Below are 21,826 nucleotides of genomic sequence, written 5' to 3'. Positions count from 1 at the left end.
AAGATATTCAGAAAAAATTAAATGTGCAAATCTGTATTTCAGAGTAAAATTTAAAAGGTATTTATTTGGTAGTAATCAGCATATGAAAGGTATTTGAGCCCAGTGGGAAGTATGATATCATTACAAATAATATATAAAATGAACTGAGTACAGGGTATTAGAACTGTGAATACTCAAGGTTTGTGCTGAGCAATGTGAACTGTTACTGATGTTGTTTTCTTTATTTGACTTAATGGCAACATTTAATACTTCTGTATATTTCCTTTTTGAAATGTTACATTTTGTTCCATTTTATAACTGAAAAGAGTTAACAAAGAAATAAAAAAAGAGAACAAGTTCATGAAAATAATATAATAGAAACAAAAAAATTCTGATTATGATATACTGGGTGTGGTGGCACATGTCTATAATCCTGGCACTGGGGAGTCTGAGGCTGGATGATCTGGAGTTCAAGGACAGCTTGGGCTACATAGTAAGATATTGTCTCAAAAATATCCTGATATACAGGAACCTGACTTTGAATAATAGGTTCAAAAAGAGAGACGGCTGCAGGGGTTCACTGACACATGGAAAAGCCCCTAAAGATGTCTGGAAAAGGATAATAAATACCTGCTATGCCTACCTCTCAAAAGTCTTAAGATACTCAGATGGGTTAAGGGTGTGTGAAATGCTTTATAAATGTCAAAGCACTCTGAATTTAAGATATTAACCAGTGCGACAGTGAATTCCTAGACACTCAAAAATGGTTTGACTTAAGTTTAGTAGAAACCCATCTAGATGAAAGTGATATATTGATTACTAATGACTGACAGCCACATAGCCCTCAGTTTATTTATGTTACCTGCCTTCTGCCCATCCTAAAGGACACAGATTCTTTCCTTTTTGAGGAACAGTGTCTTTGCTGGGTGCATCCTCACTTTGTACTTCTGGGAATATCCATTGTACTAGCAGTGTTCATTCCCCAAAGACTCTTAGTCAAAGGTTTCAGATGTCAAAGTGATGGATATTTTATTCCAAAGATGGTATCTCCAGGTTATAGCACAGCTCAGAATTTTGTACAGTCTCCTTTCTTTTCCAAATATTGCCAAGGGAGACATTTCTAGGAAGCATTACTTTCTCGAATGGTGTGTTTATTCGGGGAGAGCTGGGGGTAGGGAAGAGATTGTTGGCTGTATTTTCTGGAGGTGGTGAGTAGAATACCCTCCCAATGATTAATTCCTTGATACTATTCAAAAGAAGGAAACTTGATGGCTCCTTAGCAGTAGTACCCTTTCTTTCCTAGTGTCCTTCTGTCCTAAAGCCCACACTGCTTGTATTCACCTCTTGGTTCCATGAAAATCACCCTTGGCAATAGCACCATGATCTTAGGACAGATAGGAGGGATGGAATAAATGCTGGCTCCTTCTCCCTGCAGCACTACTTTGTTTTGTTTCTTCAAACCTAACATAGCTTTTGCTTTCTCCTTTCTGCCTCTGGTTTTCCAGGCTCTTAAAATCTTCAAATTTGACATGCTCGCCCTCTAGTGGCAGGTCTGATGCACCCGTTTCCTTGTTTGCTGAGGTACCATAATGGTTCTCACCACTTAGCTTTATTACTAAGAATTATCCCTGTCTCCCACATGTGGAAGGACAGGGACAGTGACCTTGACTTTCCACTCAAGTAGGGTCTGGGACGTTGGTTTTGAGTCAGAGCTTTTGACTCTGGATTTATATAGTGTGAATATAACAGGAAAAAATATTGTGTGATTCTAGCTGTTCTAGGGGATTTTGTTCATGGTTTAAAAAGAATCCAGATTGTTTAATCTCCACTCAGCTAATATGAAAGGACCGAAATGTGGTGAGTAGTTGCAGATAAGGACAATTGTTTTACCCTTCCTTTATCACTTTGGAAAATCTTTGGCACTCATCAAGAGTTTAATATTTCATGCTCAGTCCTGTTAACAACTTTGAGGAATACAAAAATGTATAAAGTTTGATGTCTACTCTTTATACTACATTCCAGTTATGAGGCAAATTTATTCCCTTCAAGAAAAAATTAAGAATAACACATAGTAACTTTTACTGGTGTTTAAGTTTTATACTTGGTCTCACTAAAGACAGGTTTTCTGAGCATTTCCTTTTTATTTTGTAAGTCCTTTTCAGTGGAGAGGGAACTGCAGGATAACAGTAATTACCCAGATGAACCGTGGAGGATAACAGAAGAACAACGGGAATACTATGTCAATCAGTTCCGATCTCTTCAGCCGGACCCGAGTTCCTTCATTTCAGGTAAGAACATGGTGTTCTCAGACATTGTTCTCACATGAATAATGATAAGCATCTTGAGAAATAGTTTACAAAATTTGAATCCAGCAATCTTCTGTGATTGCAATTTGTTTTCATCTAAGATAGAATTTCTTATCAAGTATAAGTCATGCAGAAAAAAGTTGGTAATAGCATTGGGAAATCATATTTCTGTTTCAGGGGGGTTAAATGCGAATTTGGGGAATCTGGTCTAGACCCGGCACCTTACTAGCCAAAGCAGTTCTTGAAATGGTAGATTGTAGCACCAAGGGGACACCTTAAGTTGGTTACTTATTATATTAGAGTCAGCAAAGACAGAGCATAGGCTTCCAACACAAGTCTCCTTATGTTTTATATGCCCTGGAAGTTCAAACTCATGCTCATTTACTCTAGCTCAAGTCTTTCTCCTCTGGTTTTTCTGAGAGAAATTAAGATATGGGAAGAAAATTGGCCAGCATTTCCCCACATGTCAGTTCTTCTGGGTTGTCTTCAGATATATGTATTCCTGTTGAGTTCTCATGTAAAATTCAAGCTGAGAGGAATTGAATTCTTGTGTGCCTATATTTTACCAGGCCAAAGACTAAATAAAAAGTGAAATAGTAGAGTCTGGAAGAAAAATTCACAAAACTTTGTTTTTATTACTTCACTTTTGAAGTATGTGTTCTTGATAATTCTAACCTGACATAGTGACGTGTGGACCGAGACTAGTTTTCTTCCATGAAATAAGGTGTGTAATTGAGATATACCTGTATAGATAAATGAAAACATCATTTTGCTAATTAGTGGTAATGGCTTTCTGGAAGGCAAAATAGCATAGATGCAACAAATTAATGTTACGATTATGATTTAGAAAAAATAAATAGAAACCCAGATTATGTATATTGACTGCTTGCTAACCTCACCCCTGCCCAAGTGTGTTTCTTCACAACATATGCAGATATTTAGCCAAATACAAATAGGTACTTGTTAGAAATATTTTTACTTTAATTGCTTTATTTTTCAGAATTTCAAATGTAGCTACATCTAGGCTGGCTAGTATAACAAACTCCTATGTACAAGAACCAGTGATTTTGTTTTATCTGTATTCCCTCTCAGCCCAGATGATTTCTATGTACAATTGCCAGACCATTCATTTGAAAAATATTTCAGGATGTATCTCAAGATAAGTTCTCGTTTAAGAAAACATACCCACAACTTATTGTACTTGTGAAAAAAAATCAGATTCCTTAATATTACCAAGGCTTCATTGTTCAAATGTCCCTGATTGTTTCATAAATCCCCTTTAAAAAGTTTAGTTTGGTCACAATGAAGAGAGGTTCATATATTGCAATTAGCTGATGTCTGTTTTTAGAAAGAACTTTATCAAAATAGAATTCATATATCATAAAATTTAGCCATTGAGAGTGTGTTTCAATGATTATGGTGCATTCACAGACTATATTCACTATCTTAAATTTGGAACATTTTCATCATCCCCCCAGTAAACCACCTACTTATTAGCAGTTATTCCCCATTAGTGCCCTCTCCTAGTCCTTGGTAACCAAGAATCTTCTCTCTCTCTCTCTCTCTGTCTCTCTCTGTTCTGGCCTTTTTATATAAATGCAGTCTCTCTTTATGATAGATTGGCGGTGGGTCTGGGATGAGAGTTCCCGCACCTTGGTTTGTACTTACTACTCAGGCTTTCTGCTCAACAACTTCTTTCAGCTGGTGGCAGCCAGGCACAAATGAACTTGTAAGCTGTTGACTTCCCTATGAACTCCATCTGACTTCTCTAGGATGCCATGGTACAACAGTCTACTGTCTGAAGGGCAGGCCAGGCCACGTCTTGGGTTTGGGTCTGGTGTACTTTGAAGAAAGGAGATCCAGGGGGAAATAAGAATATCTTTATATCTTTATATGTATAAAGTAGCTGGTAAATAGGCTTATAAGACAGTTTTAACAGATGTTGGACCAGGTGGTTGGATTGATGGCCATGTGTCAGCATTATTTCCAGGATGCTTTTGGGGAGAAGGCTCATTGATTTATAGATACTTTGCCTTTGATCCTTAGTAATCTATCAAAGGAAAATAAGTCTTTCTTTAGTGTCCATTATAATCTACTTTTTGGCAGTATGGGGGGTTTGAATTCAGAACCTCAGCTAGGCAAGTACTCTACCAGTTGAGGTACTCCACTACCCTCTTCTGCTTATTTTTCAGATAGGGTCTCATGCTTTTTGCCTGGGCCAGCCTCAGACCTCAATCCTTCTACCTACATCTCCTGAATAGTGGGATCACAGGCACATGCCACTGTGTGGTGGTTGAGATGATAGAGTCTTGCTAACTTTTTACTTGGGCTGGACTTGAACCTCGATCCTCCCAAATTCCACCTCTTGAATAGCTGGGATTATAGGTGTGAGCCACTATGCCCTGCTTATAATCCATTTTTAAGGGTAGTTAGAAGACTTGTGATTGCCATGGAAAACTTTTGAGTTAACTAATTTAGAACAGAGATTGGGGCTTTGATTTAATTATTCTTGTGTTAGAAGCGAGGCTTTTGAACTGTGAAACTGTTGAGAGCTGGAAGCATAAAAAAATTCAGCCTCAATGAGGGCTAACATTTCAAGTGCTAATGAGACTTATAGTTATGTAATATGTACAATGGAATGATTGCCTGATTTCAATTGATATAGGTGAATTTACAATGATTAAAGAAAGATCCCTCAACAGATTGCTCAAAGAGCCACCAAAATATCTTAAATCTCACCAAAAATATTTCCCAAGATGTCTTTTATCTCTGGTGGGATTAATGGCATTAGCTGTTTTCTTTTTGCTCAGTTTTTCTACCATGACCTTGTACTACTTTTCCTTGACAAGTTTTTGCTTAAGTAATTTTGAAATTTTTTTGTAAAATTTTGCAGAGGTTTGATATAACAGAAAAGGGAATTTATAAGACTTGTATCTGTCATTAGGATTATGACACAGCTTCTTATGCAGTATTCTAATCTACATATTTTAAAAAGCTATTCATATGTTGCTTTTATTTTATTTATTTACTTTTTTGTGGTGGTAGGAATCAAACCTACTGCATTGCGGGTGCTAGGCAAACCATATGTTGCTTTTGGTCCTGTGATTTGTAGTTGTTTTGAGGAATAAATGTGTTTGTAATCATATGGTAGAGATTGCTGAATGAAAAATGGTGACGTACTTGCATATAAACATAAAAGCTGTTCTAGATAAGTAATTAATGGTGTATTTAAACAATGGCTCTTAACAGGGTCTGTGGCCAAGAACTTCTTCACCAAATCAAAGCTTTCCATTCCAGAGCTCTCTTATATATGGTAAGTACAATTAATGCCAACTAGTATCACAGTATCCTACATACTCATCCTTTAGCATTTTTGAAGTCTTTTTTTTCAGTGATTTTTTTCAATAGACTAAGAGAATAACTAGAACTCAGATTTATGTTGCTGTGAAGATGAAATAAGTTATCATATGAAAAGCACAATGAATGGTACTGGCACATCTATGTACCATATGTGTTAACTACTAGTTTAAAAGTAATTTCCTAATTGTTGTTCCCTGTGCAATCCTTTTTCAGTTTAGGCAGCTGTGGACATGTGAGATATTCTGTCTTACATATTTTACTTTCAGCCTTTTCTTCTTGATGGGAGGCAAGTAACCAGAGGACCTGGAAAAGTTATTCTTTATAATATTTTATAAGGCAGGGTGAACAGAAGGCTCAAGAACATTTTGGAAAGAAGTTAAATTTGACTATTCTAGCTGCTTCTGAACTGTGTGAATTTGGCCCATGTTTCTCAGCTGGGCCCTAATTCAGCCTTGCAGCTGCAGCATCTACCGTACCATGCTGCCTAGGCTGCTGTGACTCTAGTTCCAGAAGGGCCATGCTGGAATGGTCCAGATGGCTCTGTTTGCATCTGTGAAAATGCTTGGTGCCATAAACTCTGGGCTGCATGTGGCTTAGTTCTTCCCAAGGACCAAGCCGGAGATTGTGCTATTATAAATATATAATAAAAATATTGGAATATTTATGTTAAGTTTTTTTCATGAGGAGTTATAAAAATTAGGATTTACAATTCCATGTTATGTATTATGCATCTTATTGAACAACTTTCAATAATACTTGTGCATGCCAATGTATACGAGATTCTGAACTTTTTTTTTTTTAAGTAACAAGCCTTATATTAGATTTTAAAGCTAGGGAAAAAGAAACAATCATTTTTGAAAGAATACAAGCTGTTTTGGCAGAATTCCCAGCTATAATATTTTCATCATGAGGCTTCCTTATCTTTTTGTCAAGATGCAGCCATGAAGGCTGAGTAACATTCTCTCTAACATTTGAAGCAGTTCCCGGACTGTTCATCCTGGAGAGCAGCTGTTTCAGGGCTGTTCCATTCTGAATTGGAAGAACAAGAGGAGGAGGTAGAGGAGTTGACTGGTCCAAAGTACAGTTATGGAGCTTGCCTTAGAAACAGTTTTCTTTCTAATAACAATATCTTTCTAGTACAATCTTTTGTAAGTCTTTTTTTTTGGGGGGGATGCTGGTATTCGAGTTTGAACTCAGGGCCCCATGCTTGCTAGGCAGGCACTCTACACTTGAGCCAGCCCTTGTGTAAGTCTTATTGCTATACTTGCCTAATACAAGCATACTTGTATCTGATATCTCACAGATGGTAGACCTTACAGGGTCTTAGTTCCTTTGGCAAATAGGTCTCTATTGTACTGAGTGAATAGGTCTGTGACTTTTAGTGGGAAACAGTGACTAAAGTGAGGATAAGCCTTTTTCTTTTTAAAATTATCATATTATTGTTGTACTGTGGGAACATTGTGACATTTACAAAAATGCTTACAATGTATTTTAGTTAAATTAATCTCTACCATCATTTGAAGATAAGCCTTTTTAAGACTCTCCCTTTCTTATTTTTTGTCTTATCTGCTTACAGTTTTCTCTGGGTACTAGCTTTAGCTTAAAATATAATTTAATCAGTATTTATTGAACTTATTTCTATTTTTCCAAGAAGGAATTCTTGAGAAGAGGATAGTTTGCTACAGTGTTTCTTCTCTTTATTAGCATATATTAATTGTACAAAGTGATTTCATTGTGATATTTCCATACATGCATATAATATACTTTGATCAAATCATCCCTTCTGTGAGAGATTTTTTTAATCTTTTTTATCTATCCTCCTCACTTTTAAATTTTTTAATGGGTTTCATTATTTTATTTCCATATATACATATGAAGTACTTTGATCATATTCACCCCCCTTTCACTTGCCTCCTCCTGCTGGTTCCCAACCCCAAACAGTCCCCACCATTTTACACTCATGTAATTCATTTATTCCATCTAGATTCCATGTATGAGAGAGAATGTGTGATATTTGTCTTTCTCAGTCTGATTTATTTCACTTAACATGATGATCTCCAGTTCCATCTGTTTTCCTGCAAACTACATGATTTTGTTCTTCTTTATGACTGAATAATAATCCATTGTATGTGTATACACATATATTGTGTGTGTATATATATATATATATATATATATAAAATATATATATTTCACACTGTCTTTATCCATTCATCAGTTGATGGTCACCTAAGCCAATTTCATATTTTAGCTATTATGAATCGTGCTGCTTTAAACATGGGTATACAGATACCTCTATTATATGCTGATTTACAGTCCTTTGGATATATGCCCAGCACTAGTATAGCAGGATCATGTGGTAATTTTGCTTTTAGTTTTTTGATGAACATCAATACTAATTTCCATAGTGGATGCACTAATTTACATTCCCACCAACAGTGTTAAGAGTTCCTTTCCTCCTGCATCCTCACCAGCATTTGTTGTTTATTTTCTTGGTGATTGCCATTCTGACTGGGGTGAGGTGGAATCTCAGTGTAGTTTTTTTTTTTTTTGCATTACTGGGGGTTGAACTCAGGGCATTGTGCTTGCTAGGCAGGCGCTCTACCACTTGAGCCACACTCTAGCCCCCTCAGTGTAGTTTTGAGTTGCATATCCCTTATGGCTGAGGATGTTGAATATTTCTTATTTCTTAATTATTGGCCATTTGTATTTCTTCATTTGAGAACTATCCATTCAATTTATTTGTCCATTTATGAATTAGATTTTTTTTTGGTGTTTAATTTTTGGAGCTCTTCATATATTCTGTATATTAATCCTTTATCCAATGAATAGCTGGCAGAGATTCCTCCCATTCTGTAGATTGTCTCTTGATTCTAGTAATTGTTTCTTTTTCTGTGAAGAAGTTTTTAAATGTAATACAATCCCATTTGTCAATTCTTGTTCTTATTTCCTGAGCAATTAAGAGTCATATTCAGGTATTGCCAATGCCTATATTTTCAAGGGTCTTACCTATGTATTCCTCTAGTAGTTCCAAACTTTCAGGTTTTATATTTAGATCTTTGATCTGTTTAGAATTAATTTTTGTACAGGGTCAGAGATAGGGGTCTAGTTCAGGCTTCTACATGTAGCTATCCAGTTTTCCCAATATCATTTGTTGATGAGGCTATCTTTTCTCCAGTGTATGTTTTGGGCACCTTTGTTGAAAATCAGACAGCTGTAGCTGGGTGTGTGCAATTAGGTTGACAGTTATTTTCTAGCTTCTTCCCAGTTTGTGTATCTAGGGGCAGAAGCACTTAAGCTTTGGGGTGACCCTAAATGTGTCAGAGAGTTGGAAGAGCAAATACAGCACTGAGTTCTGCATTGTCTGGTGGAGAACTGGTCTCATTGCTTATAGACTGCATCCAGTAGTTCCCCTCCCTGTGGGAAGAAGGAAGGTGAGGAAGTCTTGTGATTCAGAGGGTCTGGACTAGGGGCCCTCAGACTGGCCTGGGAGCTAACACACACTGGGATGCAGTTCTTGGTGGAGGTCCCCAGTGCTTTCAGACTCCACCCAGCAGTTCACCAACTTGTGGAGGGGAGGAAGCTGGGGATATTATATGATTTGGAGGGTTCAGGCTCAGGGACCTCAGACCAGAGTGGCAGTGTGGTGGGCCTCAGTGTTTTCAGACCTGCCCAGGAGTTTACCTCCCTGTTGTGGGGAGGAGGCTATGGAAATCATGCTATTTGGCAGGCCTGGACTCTGGGCCCTCATAATCACCTTACACCAAATGCATGCTGGGATAGAGTTCATGGGAGTAGTTCTCAGTGCTTTCAGGCACTGCCCACAGTTAACCTTGTGGTGTGTGGGGGAGTGGGCTGTTGATTTCACAGGATTCTGAGGGTCTGAGCCACTAACTGATAAGGCACACAGCTAGGAGGCAGGCAATAGGTGCCAAATACTACATCAACCACAGACTTAATGCTTTGTTTCTGCTGCAACCCTCAGGTGATGAGACTTGCTCTTCACCAGGGAGGGCAGCACCTCCAACCACCATGCCCTTTGCTGCTGGAGCTTCCCATTACTTTGCTGCTTGAACTTCTCTTCCAGACGACATCAGACCCTCTCCCTCTCCTTGACCACCTTTCGTGGTTATCTCCCACCCAGACACTGTGGCAGTGTGTCCCAACACTCACTGAGCTATGATTGTTCCTTGTTTTTAAGCCCCCAGAATTATCTCAGTCTCAAACAACATGCCTTCTTTCAAGATGGTGTCTTGCTATAGTCCTGTGAGATAAGGGAAGTGAAGGAATGTCTTTCTTCCCTGAGGCTAGCCTTTCACAATGGAGCAGTCACTGTCTCACCAAATCCCCGCAGTGGGTTTAAGGCTTTGAGGAGGTGTGGGTTTATCCTGCAGGAAGAAGTATCAGTCTGTTGCCAGGGCCACCTGGATTACCTTGTGATTGTGTCTTTGGCTTCCTCTTGTGGAGAGCCAGGGATGGGCTTGGAACTGTTGCCTGCTTTTCTCCATGGCCTGTTTCTCCATGCTTTTTTGCTTCTGCCACCTTTTTGTGATTCCTGATGCCCTTCCTGTCTTTCTCTCTTCAGAATATAGTCTCTCCTTTGTTAACTGACACTTCTCATTCCTGGTGTCAAAACGGTGGAAGCTTCTAACTTACATCTTTCTTGTCCTGAAGCCTAGTTTGCTACAAATGTTTAATCAACTTGCAAAGTTCAAGGTTTTCCCTTAAAACTGAAAAAAGTGAAGCACCTATTTGTGAGGAAGGGAAGTACCTTTCCTCTGCCTCTTTGGAGCACTAAGTCCAGAACTCTTCACACCCTGCAACCTGTATTTATAAATAACCGTAAATTCCAGGCATCACTTTTCTTTTTGTGCTAGAGTTTCTTCTGCCAAATCTTAGTATTGTAAAACAGACCTAACAAAGAACCTGAAGAATTTAAAATTTTATTACAAAATTCTACCCATGCTGATGATGTCAGACAGCTTTTTCTTCCTCTGAGTGGCCCCCTGAGACTTCAAGTGGGTTGGACTTGGAGGATTTGGGTACCTTGCCATTGACAAAAAGCCTGGGAGTTGTGTTTGTATGTTTGAAGCTGAAGCTGCATGGCAGGCACTCATGATATCTGCTGTACTAGGGAACTTAGTGATGCTGATTGTGATGGAGCCTTGACTCTGCCTGAGTTTTGTGCTGCATTTCATCTCATTGTGGCTCGCAAGAACGGCTACCCACTGCCTGAGGGCCTGCCTCCAACTCTGCAGCCAGAGTACTTGCAAGCAGGTAAGACGTCATCATACATAGCAGGTAAGACATCATCATACATCATAAACTGTAGACACATTACATGGAGGCCTAATAAGAAACTTTTATTTCTTAAAATGATGTCTAGACACTGGGGAGTCCTTGGTATCTGTATTTACTTTTCTTTAATTTGTATCAGACTTTCACCTAAGTAATAGGTAAGTGTGAATTATCTGTTTTTTTCAATTCTGCTACCCTCTGGATGGATTGGAAACAGTCACCCTTTCATGACAGTTGTGGAAGGGGAAAGTACTGAGCCTCTTTTGATGTAAAATGAACAGAAAGATCTCATAGAGCCAAGTTCCGACTTGGCCTGTTGAGACATATCCCCACATCTATAAGTGGCCTTGAGCAGTGGAATGGAATAGAAATCTATACCCACCTGAAAGGTTAAAAATGATGTGCAATGAAAAATGCAAAGTGCTGTAGTCTTAAATGTGTGCTCAATGAATTTTTGTATGTTTATATACCCATGTAACTGTAAGTAGATAAATAGAACATTCCAGTACACCAGAAGTTGGTATAGAACTTTTTATATTTCTCCTTAATAAAACAGTCACCCCTAAACAACTGTTTTGAACCCTTTGGGTAAGAGTTATGGCTAATCCAACATTTGTATCATTCTTTGGAAGATTGGAAAACCAGTGTCACTTGCCTTTTTCAAAAGCAATGGGCACTAGCCTGCTTTCCATTTTTGAGAGAAATAAAGTTTCCATTGAAGGGGTCCAAAAACAGCTGGCCCTTTCACCTTCCTTATTTCTTAGGGAAGGGTTCTTTAAAAATGAGAGTTTAGTCATGGGTGATTACTGGCAAGATGGAACAGGGTCTAAAGTTACTAGTGTGTAACTTTTGTGGGTAGTTCTGGAAAAGACCTTAGATTATCTTGTTCCCTCCTCATGATGACAGAAGATTCACAGTGTAAATGTCTCATCTAAATCAGTCTTGAGAGGAGGCCTAGGAAGATGGTGGAGTAGAAGTAGCCATCATTTTGACTCCATGAATGAGAAGAGTCAGTTAACAAAAGAGAGACTCTATTCTGAAGAGAAAAAGACAGGAAGGGCACCAGGAATCACAAAAAGGTGGCAGAACAGCAAAAAAGTATGGAGAAACAGAGGCCACAGAGAAAAGCAACAAATAGTTCCAAGCACCATCCCTGGCTCCCCACCAGAGGAAGGAGAAGCCAAAGACACAGTCACAAGGTAAGCCAGGTGGCTCTGGCAACAGACTGATACTTCTTCCTGCAGGATAAACCCACAGCTCCTGAAAGCCTTAAACCCATTGCAGGGATTTGGTGAGACAGTGACTGCTCCATTGTGAAAGGCGAGCCTCAGGGAAGAAAGACATTCCATTGCTCCCCTCATTTGTGAGAGCTAAAGCAAGATTCCATCTTAAGAGAGGGCTTATAGTTTGAGACTGAGATATTCTGGGGGCTTGAAAACAAGGAACAATCATAGCTCAGTGTGTGTTGGGGCACCCTGCCACAGTGTCTGGGTGGGAGATATCCATGAAAGGGAGAGAGAGTCCTATGTGGTCCTGCAGAGAAAGGCATGGTAATCAGAGGCCCTGCCTACTCTGGTGAAGGTGAGTCCCATCACCTGAGGGTCACAGCGAAAGTAAAGCACCAAGCCTATGGTTGCATAGAATCCAGCTTCCTGAGCCTGCCTCCTGCCTGTGTGCTTTTGCTGCCAGGCATATCTGAGGACCCTGAGTGTAGGCCTTCAGAATCATGTGATTTCTGTAGTGTCCTCCCCTCAACCAGGAGGTGAACTGCTAGGCAGAGTTTGAAAGCCCCAAGACCCACCTCTGGGAAGTGCACTCCATCGTGAGTTTGCTGCCAGGTAGGACTGAGGGCCCCAAATCCAGACCCTCTGAATCATGTGATTTCTATAGTTTTCTATACCCCACTAGGAGGTGTATTACTTGATGGGGTCTGTAAGCACTGAAACCAGCCAACAGATTCCCTAGGACCCTCAGTTTTCCCCCTGCCAATGCAGAACTTGGTACTGTGTTTGCTCCCCACACTCTCTGGTGCGTTGAGGGCTCTCCCCTAGGCTTTGATGCTTCCCACCTCTTGGGGACACAAACTGGGTGGCTTGTAGAACAAGTGGGACTCTACCTAGACCACAGGCCAGCACGGGCTCCCAGAAGCTTCTATAGTGAAAGCAGACTAGAAGTTGGTAACTGACTCTTTTACAAGAGATTCCAGCTAGTTTTTCCTTGATCTGAGCAGTGCTGGGGATCAGGTCTAGTGCCCTGAGTAGCAGAGCAAATGCTTGGCTACTGAGCCATTCCCCCAGTCCAATGGTGAGAAATAGCTCCTCAACCCTGCTACTACATTGCCCTGCCTGAACATTGAAATTATTTCAACTGAAAGATTACATGTGTTTAAAACTTCCAGCCAATGACTTGGCCTTAGATGTATGAATGCCAATGCAGAAACACAAGAAATATGAAAAAACAAGGGAATGTGACTCCTACAAAGCTCAAAAACTCCATAATAACAAACACAATATGAAGCAGATGAAATCTCAGACAAAGAATGGTGAATGAAATTAACAAGGACACAAATAAATGCTTGAATCAATTCCAGGAAAACTCAAATAAAGAGATGAATGAAATGAGACAATGCAGGACAGGAAAGAGGAATTCAGTAAAGATATAGAAATTCTTAAAAATCAAATTGAAATTCTGGAAGTGAAAAGTTCAATAAGTTAAATAAAACAACTCAGTTGAAAGTCTCTCCAGAAGACTGGATAAGTTGAAGACAGAATATCAGGGTTTGAAGACAAAGTAGTTGTATTAGAACATACAGGTGAAGATAGAGAAAAAAACCCAAAGAAATATGAACAGTACATGCAAGACACCATTAAAATACTAAACCTATGAATCATGGGCATAGAAGAAGGGGTGTGAACAAAAGGCCTAGAAAACATATGAAATGACATAACAGAAAACTTCCCAAATGTTGAGAAGGAGATGGTTTTCCAGGTACAGACAAAACCAGAAAAGACCTGCCCACATCATTTTTTGTTAAAACATTAGGCATACAGAACAAGGAAAGAGTATTGAAAGCTGCAAGGGAGATGTGCCAAGTCACCTATAAAGACAAATGCATCAGAATAACAACAGATTTTTCAACAGAAACTTTAAAAGCAAGGAGGGCATAGGATGATGTATTTCAAGCCTGAAAGAAAATAACTGTCAACCTAGATTACTGTGCCCAGCAAAGCTATCCTTCGTAATTGAAGAAGAAATAAAAACCTTGCATGATAAACAAAAACTAAAGGATTCATGACCACTAAACTAGTGCTACAGAACTTTGCTAATAACAGCATCTTTCCACCTATGGCAGGCAGTAACTCTAGCTTGCTGCCCTTCCTTCAAGGTTGGGGAAGACCCTCGTGGGTCCCTAGCTTGCAGTTGAGCAGCATGGTAAACTGTTCTTTGGTGTCTCAGTCTCTCTGTCTCTTTCTTTTCCCCTCTCTCCTACTTCCTTCTTTGCCTTCCCCTTCCCTCTCTCCTGAATTCTGGCTAAGTAGAGCTGATATTTTGGGGGTTATCTTCTTTGCAACTGCATGTCTCCCCATTACGAATGTAGCACATGGACACAGAAGAACCCCTTCTCTTTGGAATGGGACTTCCAAAGGCTTTTGTCTTTCTTATGGCAGTTAACAGATGGCCAGAGGCCCAAGGTCTGCTTCAGGATTATTCAGTTGTATTCAATACTTTCACAGTTTTTGCTTTCCAGCCCTGGGGAGAGTCCTAGCTAACTTTATTTCCCACTCCATACTTTGTTTTCCATTTTGGGGTCTTCATCATGGTCTATTACAAAAGTCACTGTCCTAAGTTTTAGAAATCTGAAGGTCCTAAGTTGAATGATGGGGTGTTTTCCCTTCCCTCACTTCCTTCCTCCCTCCCTCCTTTCCTTCTTTCCTTCCTTCCTTCCCTCCCTCCTCATCAATGTCAGTCATAGTGTATTTTAGGCAAACCTTGAGGGTTTAGCAGTTAATTTTTGAATACTTTATCACCCATGTTTATCTTTGTATGAAGCTCAAGAAAAGCCAGAACATTTTAGACTCTGTAAAATAATGAGTGGTCCTACTCATTTTTGGTTCATTTTTATGGAATCTCATTTAGCTTTTTCTTTAAAACTTAGTTCTTACTTTCCTCAAACATTTTTCAAATTGATCTATATTCAGTCTTGTAAAAAAATATATCCAGTTTTTGGCAAGATTGCTGAAGAGTGTAAATCTTGTTGATAATATCATACATCCAAAACCATAAAGCTTGCTTTTAATTAATAATGAAATAGAAATTGTATTTGATGCACTTTTACTTGTAGTTACAAAAATAATCCCTTTTCCCACATTAGAGGGCAGAGTTGTAAGGATAAATTGGTTTGTTTGGCGGGTTACCCGTGAGCCTTCTGGTATTTTCTCATCTTTGTGACTGAGTGGATTCTGGCAGAAAATTTTCATCATACAGTTTGCTAAAAATGTTGAGTACTTACTATGTGAAAGGCAGTGTGTTATTCTCTGTGGTCTAGGAAGAGAGAACACAAGTTGTGCTGGAGAGTCACTGAGAAGGGGCTTGGAGCATGGGAGTAGAAATTTCAGTGTACAGAATGAGGAACAGAGGCCGAGATGAGGCTGAAAAGGAAGGTAGGGAACAAATTGTGAGCAGTAATACTGACCTATGTTAAGAAGGGAAGTGGCATCTGATTTATTGTTTTAGATAATTGTACTTGTTGCCCTCCAGGGAACTGGGTTTGAAGGGCAAAGATAGAAATTAAGTTAGGGTAGCAGTCTAGTCAGGAGTAGCCAGGACTTGCACTGGGGAGGTGACAGTGGAGATGGAGATGTATAGACACATTGGAGAGAGATTTAGCAGTTAATTGTTGTCATTTTTATTTTTTGAAAGTATTAGCTTTCTGCACAAGACTCTCACATGAGAGGGCATTGATTTTATAGTTGTAGTCAGAGCACTGATGGTTCGACTAGAAAGAGAAGTTGAAATCAAGAGTTTTAGGGCGAATAGCCCTGACTCTGGAATTCCCAACCAGACTAGGCTCAGCCACCCATCCCTATACACCAATAAAAGACTGATGAATGGCAGAGAAAGGGGATTTAATAGAACATGGACACATCAGGTAGACAAAGGGATTCATTGACCCCAAGATCGTCTTCAGGGTACTGACATAAATTTTAGGTTTGAGTAGGGGAAGATTTAATGGCAGGGGTGAGAGGTACGTGTAATTAGGTAGTCATGGCCAAAGATGTGATCCAGTTGATCATTTTCCCAGGATGGTCAGGTGGCATCAGGTCATGTTAAGAAAAAGGCGTTGTTGTCTGAGGGGCAGTTTAGCTTTTGTCACAAGACATTTATTGATCCTGTCCTTCCTGGAGTCCCAAGGTAACTCTGTGTGTGTGTGTGTGTGTGTGTGTGTGTGTGTGTGTGTGTGTGTGTGTGTGTAGCCTCAGAAGAAAAAAAGGTTAAGGTGGCAGAGGGACAAAATGGAGTTAGTTAAGCCAGTGCCCTCCTTTAGTCTTACATTGGTTGAAAATACTTACTGTTGGGACTGGACTGAGGAATTGTATTTTGTTGAGTTTTTTTCAAGGAAATAGACCACCAGGTATGGTCAGAAAAATCACCAGGGCCTATGGTTTACACCATTTGATATCAGCAAAACTCAGATCAGAGTAAGCAAGTGAACAAATTAAGGTGTTTACATTCAACTCCACGTACTTTACTGGCCAGTACTTTATTGCAGAGCAAAGGTGGTATTTCAATCCGTAATGAGGGTGGGCCAGGTAGATAAGGATTAAAAACAATGCCAATCCATTTTGACACATTAGATTCAACTTTTAAAATCATTAAAATTTGACTTTCTTTCTAATAGTGTGTCTTGACAAATTCGATTAGTAGCTTCTGTTTGTTATCTACCCCAGTCTGTTTTTCCTCTTTAGAACATTGATAAGCTTTTTTTAGCTATTGAGATATGTCATTCTTTTTTTTTGTGGTACTGGAAATTGACTTGCTGGACAAGTACTCTACCACTTGAGCTATATCCCCAGCCTCAAGATATGTCATTCTTAATTATTTTGTGGTAAAGTGAAGCAGAATTTGTTCCTAAGGAATAGCTTGGCTGTAGGTAATTAGCTTATTAAGTAGCATGAGTTTTCTTCCTGCTAAATTCAGTCAGCTACTCCACTAATAGCCACTGTCACTACTGTATGTTAGAAGAGACCCATAACATGATTCTTATTTCCTTATCATAAATCAGCGAGAATTTATGCTTTTATTTTCCTACTAATAAAAGACATAAGTATTTCATAAAGTTTTCTTGGACATACATCATTATAAAATCTTGTTTATATCCAACAATAGCTAAAATGAAGTATTTTGTTAATGTTCATAGTATTCAAACTATCACCATTGTTGCTATGTTTACAAATTATGCTAGTGGCATAGTTAAAACTTTTAACATATTGTGGTAGTGATGACTAATGTGGAAAATGACCATTATGCTACTATATTGTAACATGAGTTACTGAGAGCATGGACCCTTTAGCTGGACTGTTAGGAGTTCAACTCCCTGCCCTTCATTTACCAGCTATATGACCTTACATAAGTTGCTTAGAATTCCCTGTTTCTCAGATTCAGCATGTGTAAAATGGGGATGATAGAAGTACTAGACTATATTTGTAAAGAACTTAAATACTACCTGAACATAATCAGTGTTACAGGTAGTTTATAGGCGCCATCTGACTTTGTTGTTATATTTAACAAGCACAGAAAAGCTGACAATAGCTGGCAATAAATATTCTTATTTGTTTATTTTCTTTCTTTTTAGCTTTCCCTAAGTCCAAGTGGGAGTGTACATTATTTGATTCTTATTCAGAGTCAATGCCAGTAAACCAACAACCCCGTGACTTGAATCGAATGGAGGTAAAAGATCTTCCTATGTTAATAAATAATGATGTGTATAAAAGTAAATTTTAGCTTATGTTCTTTACAAACTTTGGAAAATGAACTTTTATAACAATTTCCCTTCAGACTTGTTGGTAATTACTTTGAGAGTTGGCCTTTCAAATCTAGATACCAGAAATGTCTATAATTATTTTTCTCTTTTCCATAAAACTAGGGTTTGTGAAGTTACTAACATCTTTTGACATTCTAGGGGTGAAACTTAAGTATAGCCAAACTAAGGCAGAAGATGCTAGCCAGGTTTTTTACTTTAACTAAGTTTCAATTCCCTAAAACAATTTAAGTTATACTTCTAGTAGCTGGGCATTAGCAAGGTATAATGAATGAGAACAGTTTCAACAAGAGGTTTGAGAATTATTATCACAGTCTAAGCTTCCTCAGGGTTTTTTAACTTTTATATCAAATGGAGACTGATTTGGATTCCCCAAAGAGACTTTGAGAATTCACATAATGTTGGGCCATTGATGAAATGGCTTAACCGAGTGCTTATCCATCCTTAGCTATAGATTGATAAATAAGAATCATTATGGTTATTGTTGTCATCATCACTATTATTTTCAACATCATCACTATCATGATTACTGTGATGACAAATTTTGACATCTTCCTAAAAGAAAATCTGGAAATGGTGCTAGGGTATAGATTAGTAGTAGAGTACTTGCCTAGCAATTGTGAGGCTCAAGGTTCAATCCCCAGCACCAAAAAATAAAATAAAAATCTGTAAAGTGTTTATTAAAAAATTAAAACAACTTTAATTGGCATATAATATTTATACATATGCATGAGGTAAATATGATAATTTGGTACATGTATGCAATGTTATGATAAAATCAGAGTATGGAACTAAATTGAGTTTATTCACAGACCTGTTAGAATCCTCTGACCCACTTTAGTATCATTACAAGACTATAGCAGTGAAAGGAAGGGTATAGGGACATTTCTTTAATTTCTTGTGCTGTGTGTGATTATTTATCCTCTAACACAGGGGCTTGTGCCTATAGTGTATGTTATCAGTGATATCCTCTGCTTCCCGCCAGGAGCCAATCAAGCCAGCCTCTCTGGTGCTCCCTCTGGTTAGCATCTCTTTACTTCTGTGGTACTCTTCATGTTGTAGCCTTCATGGTGCTTTCCTCAGCAGATTTCTACTCATGGGGAAAAGATATAAAGAAAAGGGATTTCTGGAGGAGTGGTAGATGTGCATTTGAAGAATTTTGGTTTTTAAAATTTCTTTTGTTGCAGAATGCATCTGATTAAGAAGCAGATACAATAGTTGTCTGCTTCCCATGGCCCTTAGTTTACGTTGAAGCTTCTGGGGGTCTCTGAAGAGGTTTTTCTATCAGGCTAGGATGGATACCTCTATAGCTCTCTGACACACTTGCACTGTGTGGTATGTGCATGTGATGCACCCCTGCTTGTGTAAAATTATGAGGTTGTTAGGTAGTTTTCTTTAAAATGTCATAAGTTCTTATTCTTTCTATGTAAACACATCATTCCAATTTACTATGGTATGAGATGGTCTTTGCCCTTCCATTAGAGAAAAATACTACTGTTTTGGAGTAGAAATTATGTTGCTGACTCATGTTGTTTTCCCCATGTAGTCACTTACCATTTGTCTAAAAGTAAGGAAACGCAAATATACAAGTGGCCAGAAGGTGTGTTAGTTACACACACACACACACACACACACACACACTCTGATGTGCTTAATGACATTATGTATACTCATCTTTATCCATACTATATGCAACTAGTTTCATATACTTTTGTATACTTTAACTGGTCCTTTGGGAAAAAAAGTACTTAAAATCTCTGCATAGTCTTTTTCCCCCCTGTCTAAATAAGAAAGCAAAAATAACAACAAAAACCTCTTCCTTCCAATCAAATTGCTATTTTTTAAGGAGTTTTTATATAATGAATATAGTAGACAGAATTAAAGGATGAAATAATAAAAGGATGAAAAGGTTAATGGATGACTTGGTCATTTAAGAAGTGCAGGTCATCATAAAGCAAACACTACTGGACATAAAGGGACAGATAGGTCTGGATACAATAATAGTGGGAAATTTTAGTATCCCATTCTCATCTATTGATCATCCAGACAAAAATTAACAAAGAAATTTCAGAGTTAGACAGCACCATAGATTAAATAAATTTACTGCATACCTACAGAATATTGCATCCAACACCTGTAGAAAACCCATTTTCCTCAGCAGCCTATGGAATTTTCTCCAAAATGGATCACATTTTAGGCTATAAAACCAATACAGAAAATTGAAGCAATTTTTTGTGTGTTACCAGATCACAATGGAATGAAACCAGAAATCAACAGCAAGAGAAATTACAGAAAATATACAAACTCATGGAGATTAAACAGTACATTTTTGAACAGTCAGTGGGTGATTCCACAATCTGGAGAAAACTAAAAACACAATTCCTAGAAGCAAATGAAAATACCACTTACCAGAATCTGCAATACAGCAAAGGCAGTTCTAAGAGGGAAGTTTAAAGCTTTGAGTAGAGATAGCAGATAAATAACCTAATGATTCACTTCAAGTTTTTAGAAAAACAAGAAGCCAAACTAAAAATTAGTAGAAAAAAATAATAAAGATCAGAGCTGAAATTAGGAAATTTTCCAGTTATTCATTTGACAGGCGATTAATACTCAGAATATATAAAGAACTAAAAAAATTAAACACCAAAAAGAGCAAATAATCCAATCAATAGATGGACAAATGAACTGAACAGACACTTTTCAAATGAAGAAATACAAATGACCAATAAATACGTGAAAACATGTTAAACAACTTCAGCCATCAGAGAATTGCAAAATAAAACTACCCTGAGATTCCATCTCACCCCAGTTAGAATAACTATCATCAAGAAAACAACAACAAATTTTGGTGAAGATGTGGGGAAAAAGGAACCCTTATACATTCCTATCATTGATGGGAATATAACTAGTCTAGCTGCTCTGGAGTATGGTGGTTCCTCAAAAAATTAAAAATAGGACTACCATATGATCTAGCCATACCACTTCTGGCTATATATCAAAAAAGATCAAAGTCAGCTTACCAGAGAGACACCTGCATACCCATGTTTATTGCTGCATCATTCACAATAACCAATTATACAATCAGCCTAGGTGCGTCAATGGATGAATGGATAAAGAAAATGTGGCATATATACTCAGTGGAGTTAAAGGAGAATGAAATTATGTAGTTTGCAGGAAAATGGATGAAACAGGAGATCATTGTATTAAGCAAAATAAGCTAATCTCACAAAGACAAGTATATTTTCTCTCATATATGGCATTTAGGGGAAAAAGGGACATGAAAGTATAGAGGGACTATAAGGTATGTGGAAGGGAAAAGGGGGAAGAATGGAAGATACAGGATACTATGCATGTATGGAAAGGTCATAATGAAAGTCATTACTTTGCACAATTGATATATGCTAACAAAAAGATTCAACAAAAAAGTTTAAGCTGGGCTTGGTGACCCACACTTGTAATCCCAGCACCTGGGGCAGCTGAGGCAGGAAGATTGAAGAGTTCAAGGCCAGCCTGGGCTACAATAGCAAATTCAAGTTATCCTGGACAACATAGTAAGACTGTTTCAAAAAAAAAGTTTAGTCCAAAATTTAATAGCTAATGACTAAGTATTTGATTTTTTTTCTAAACTATTATTCATTATTCTGTCAGTCTTTTAATCTGTTATGAGGAACTGATTGAAATCTTGGTCATGAGAAGTTTGCTTAGGAGTGCATCTTTTTCTAAAGACAGCAGAGCTGTAACACTACTTATTTTCATTAAGAATTATAATTTATAATTGTAAGTATACTCCTTTTAGCAGTGTTTGTTAAATTACTGGATTTCTTTCTTTTTAAAGCAGCTTCAT

General features: G+C 38.2%; 1 protein-coding gene across 15 annotated transcripts in view; it reads left to right on the top strand.

Annotated features, from left to right (window-relative positions):
• Reps2 (RALBP1 associated Eps domain containing 2) overlaps positions 1-21,826 on the top strand; it is a 221,936-nt gene that overhangs the window by 116,883 nt on the left and 83,227 nt on the right. For all 15 annotated transcript variants that reach the window (XM_074063411.1, XM_074063408.1, XM_074063409.1 and 12 more), the window contains 4 exons: positions 2,132-2,267; positions 5,535-5,598; positions 10,780-10,922; positions 17,797-17,891. In XM_074063411.1, coding sequence (XP_073919512.1) covers positions 2,132-2,267; positions 5,535-5,598; positions 10,780-10,922; positions 17,797-17,891 — 438 coding nt within the window. The remainder of the gene's footprint in view (positions 1-2,131; positions 2,268-5,534; positions 5,599-10,779; positions 10,923-17,796; positions 17,892-21,826) is intronic.

The sequence above is a fragment of the Castor canadensis genome, chromosome X (assembly GCF_047511655.1).
Source record: "Castor canadensis chromosome X, mCasCan1.hap1v2, whole genome shotgun sequence".
Taxonomy (NCBI): Eukaryota; Metazoa; Chordata; class Mammalia; order Rodentia; family Castoridae; genus Castor; species Castor canadensis.
This window is presented reverse-complemented; position numbering and strand designations above follow the sequence as displayed.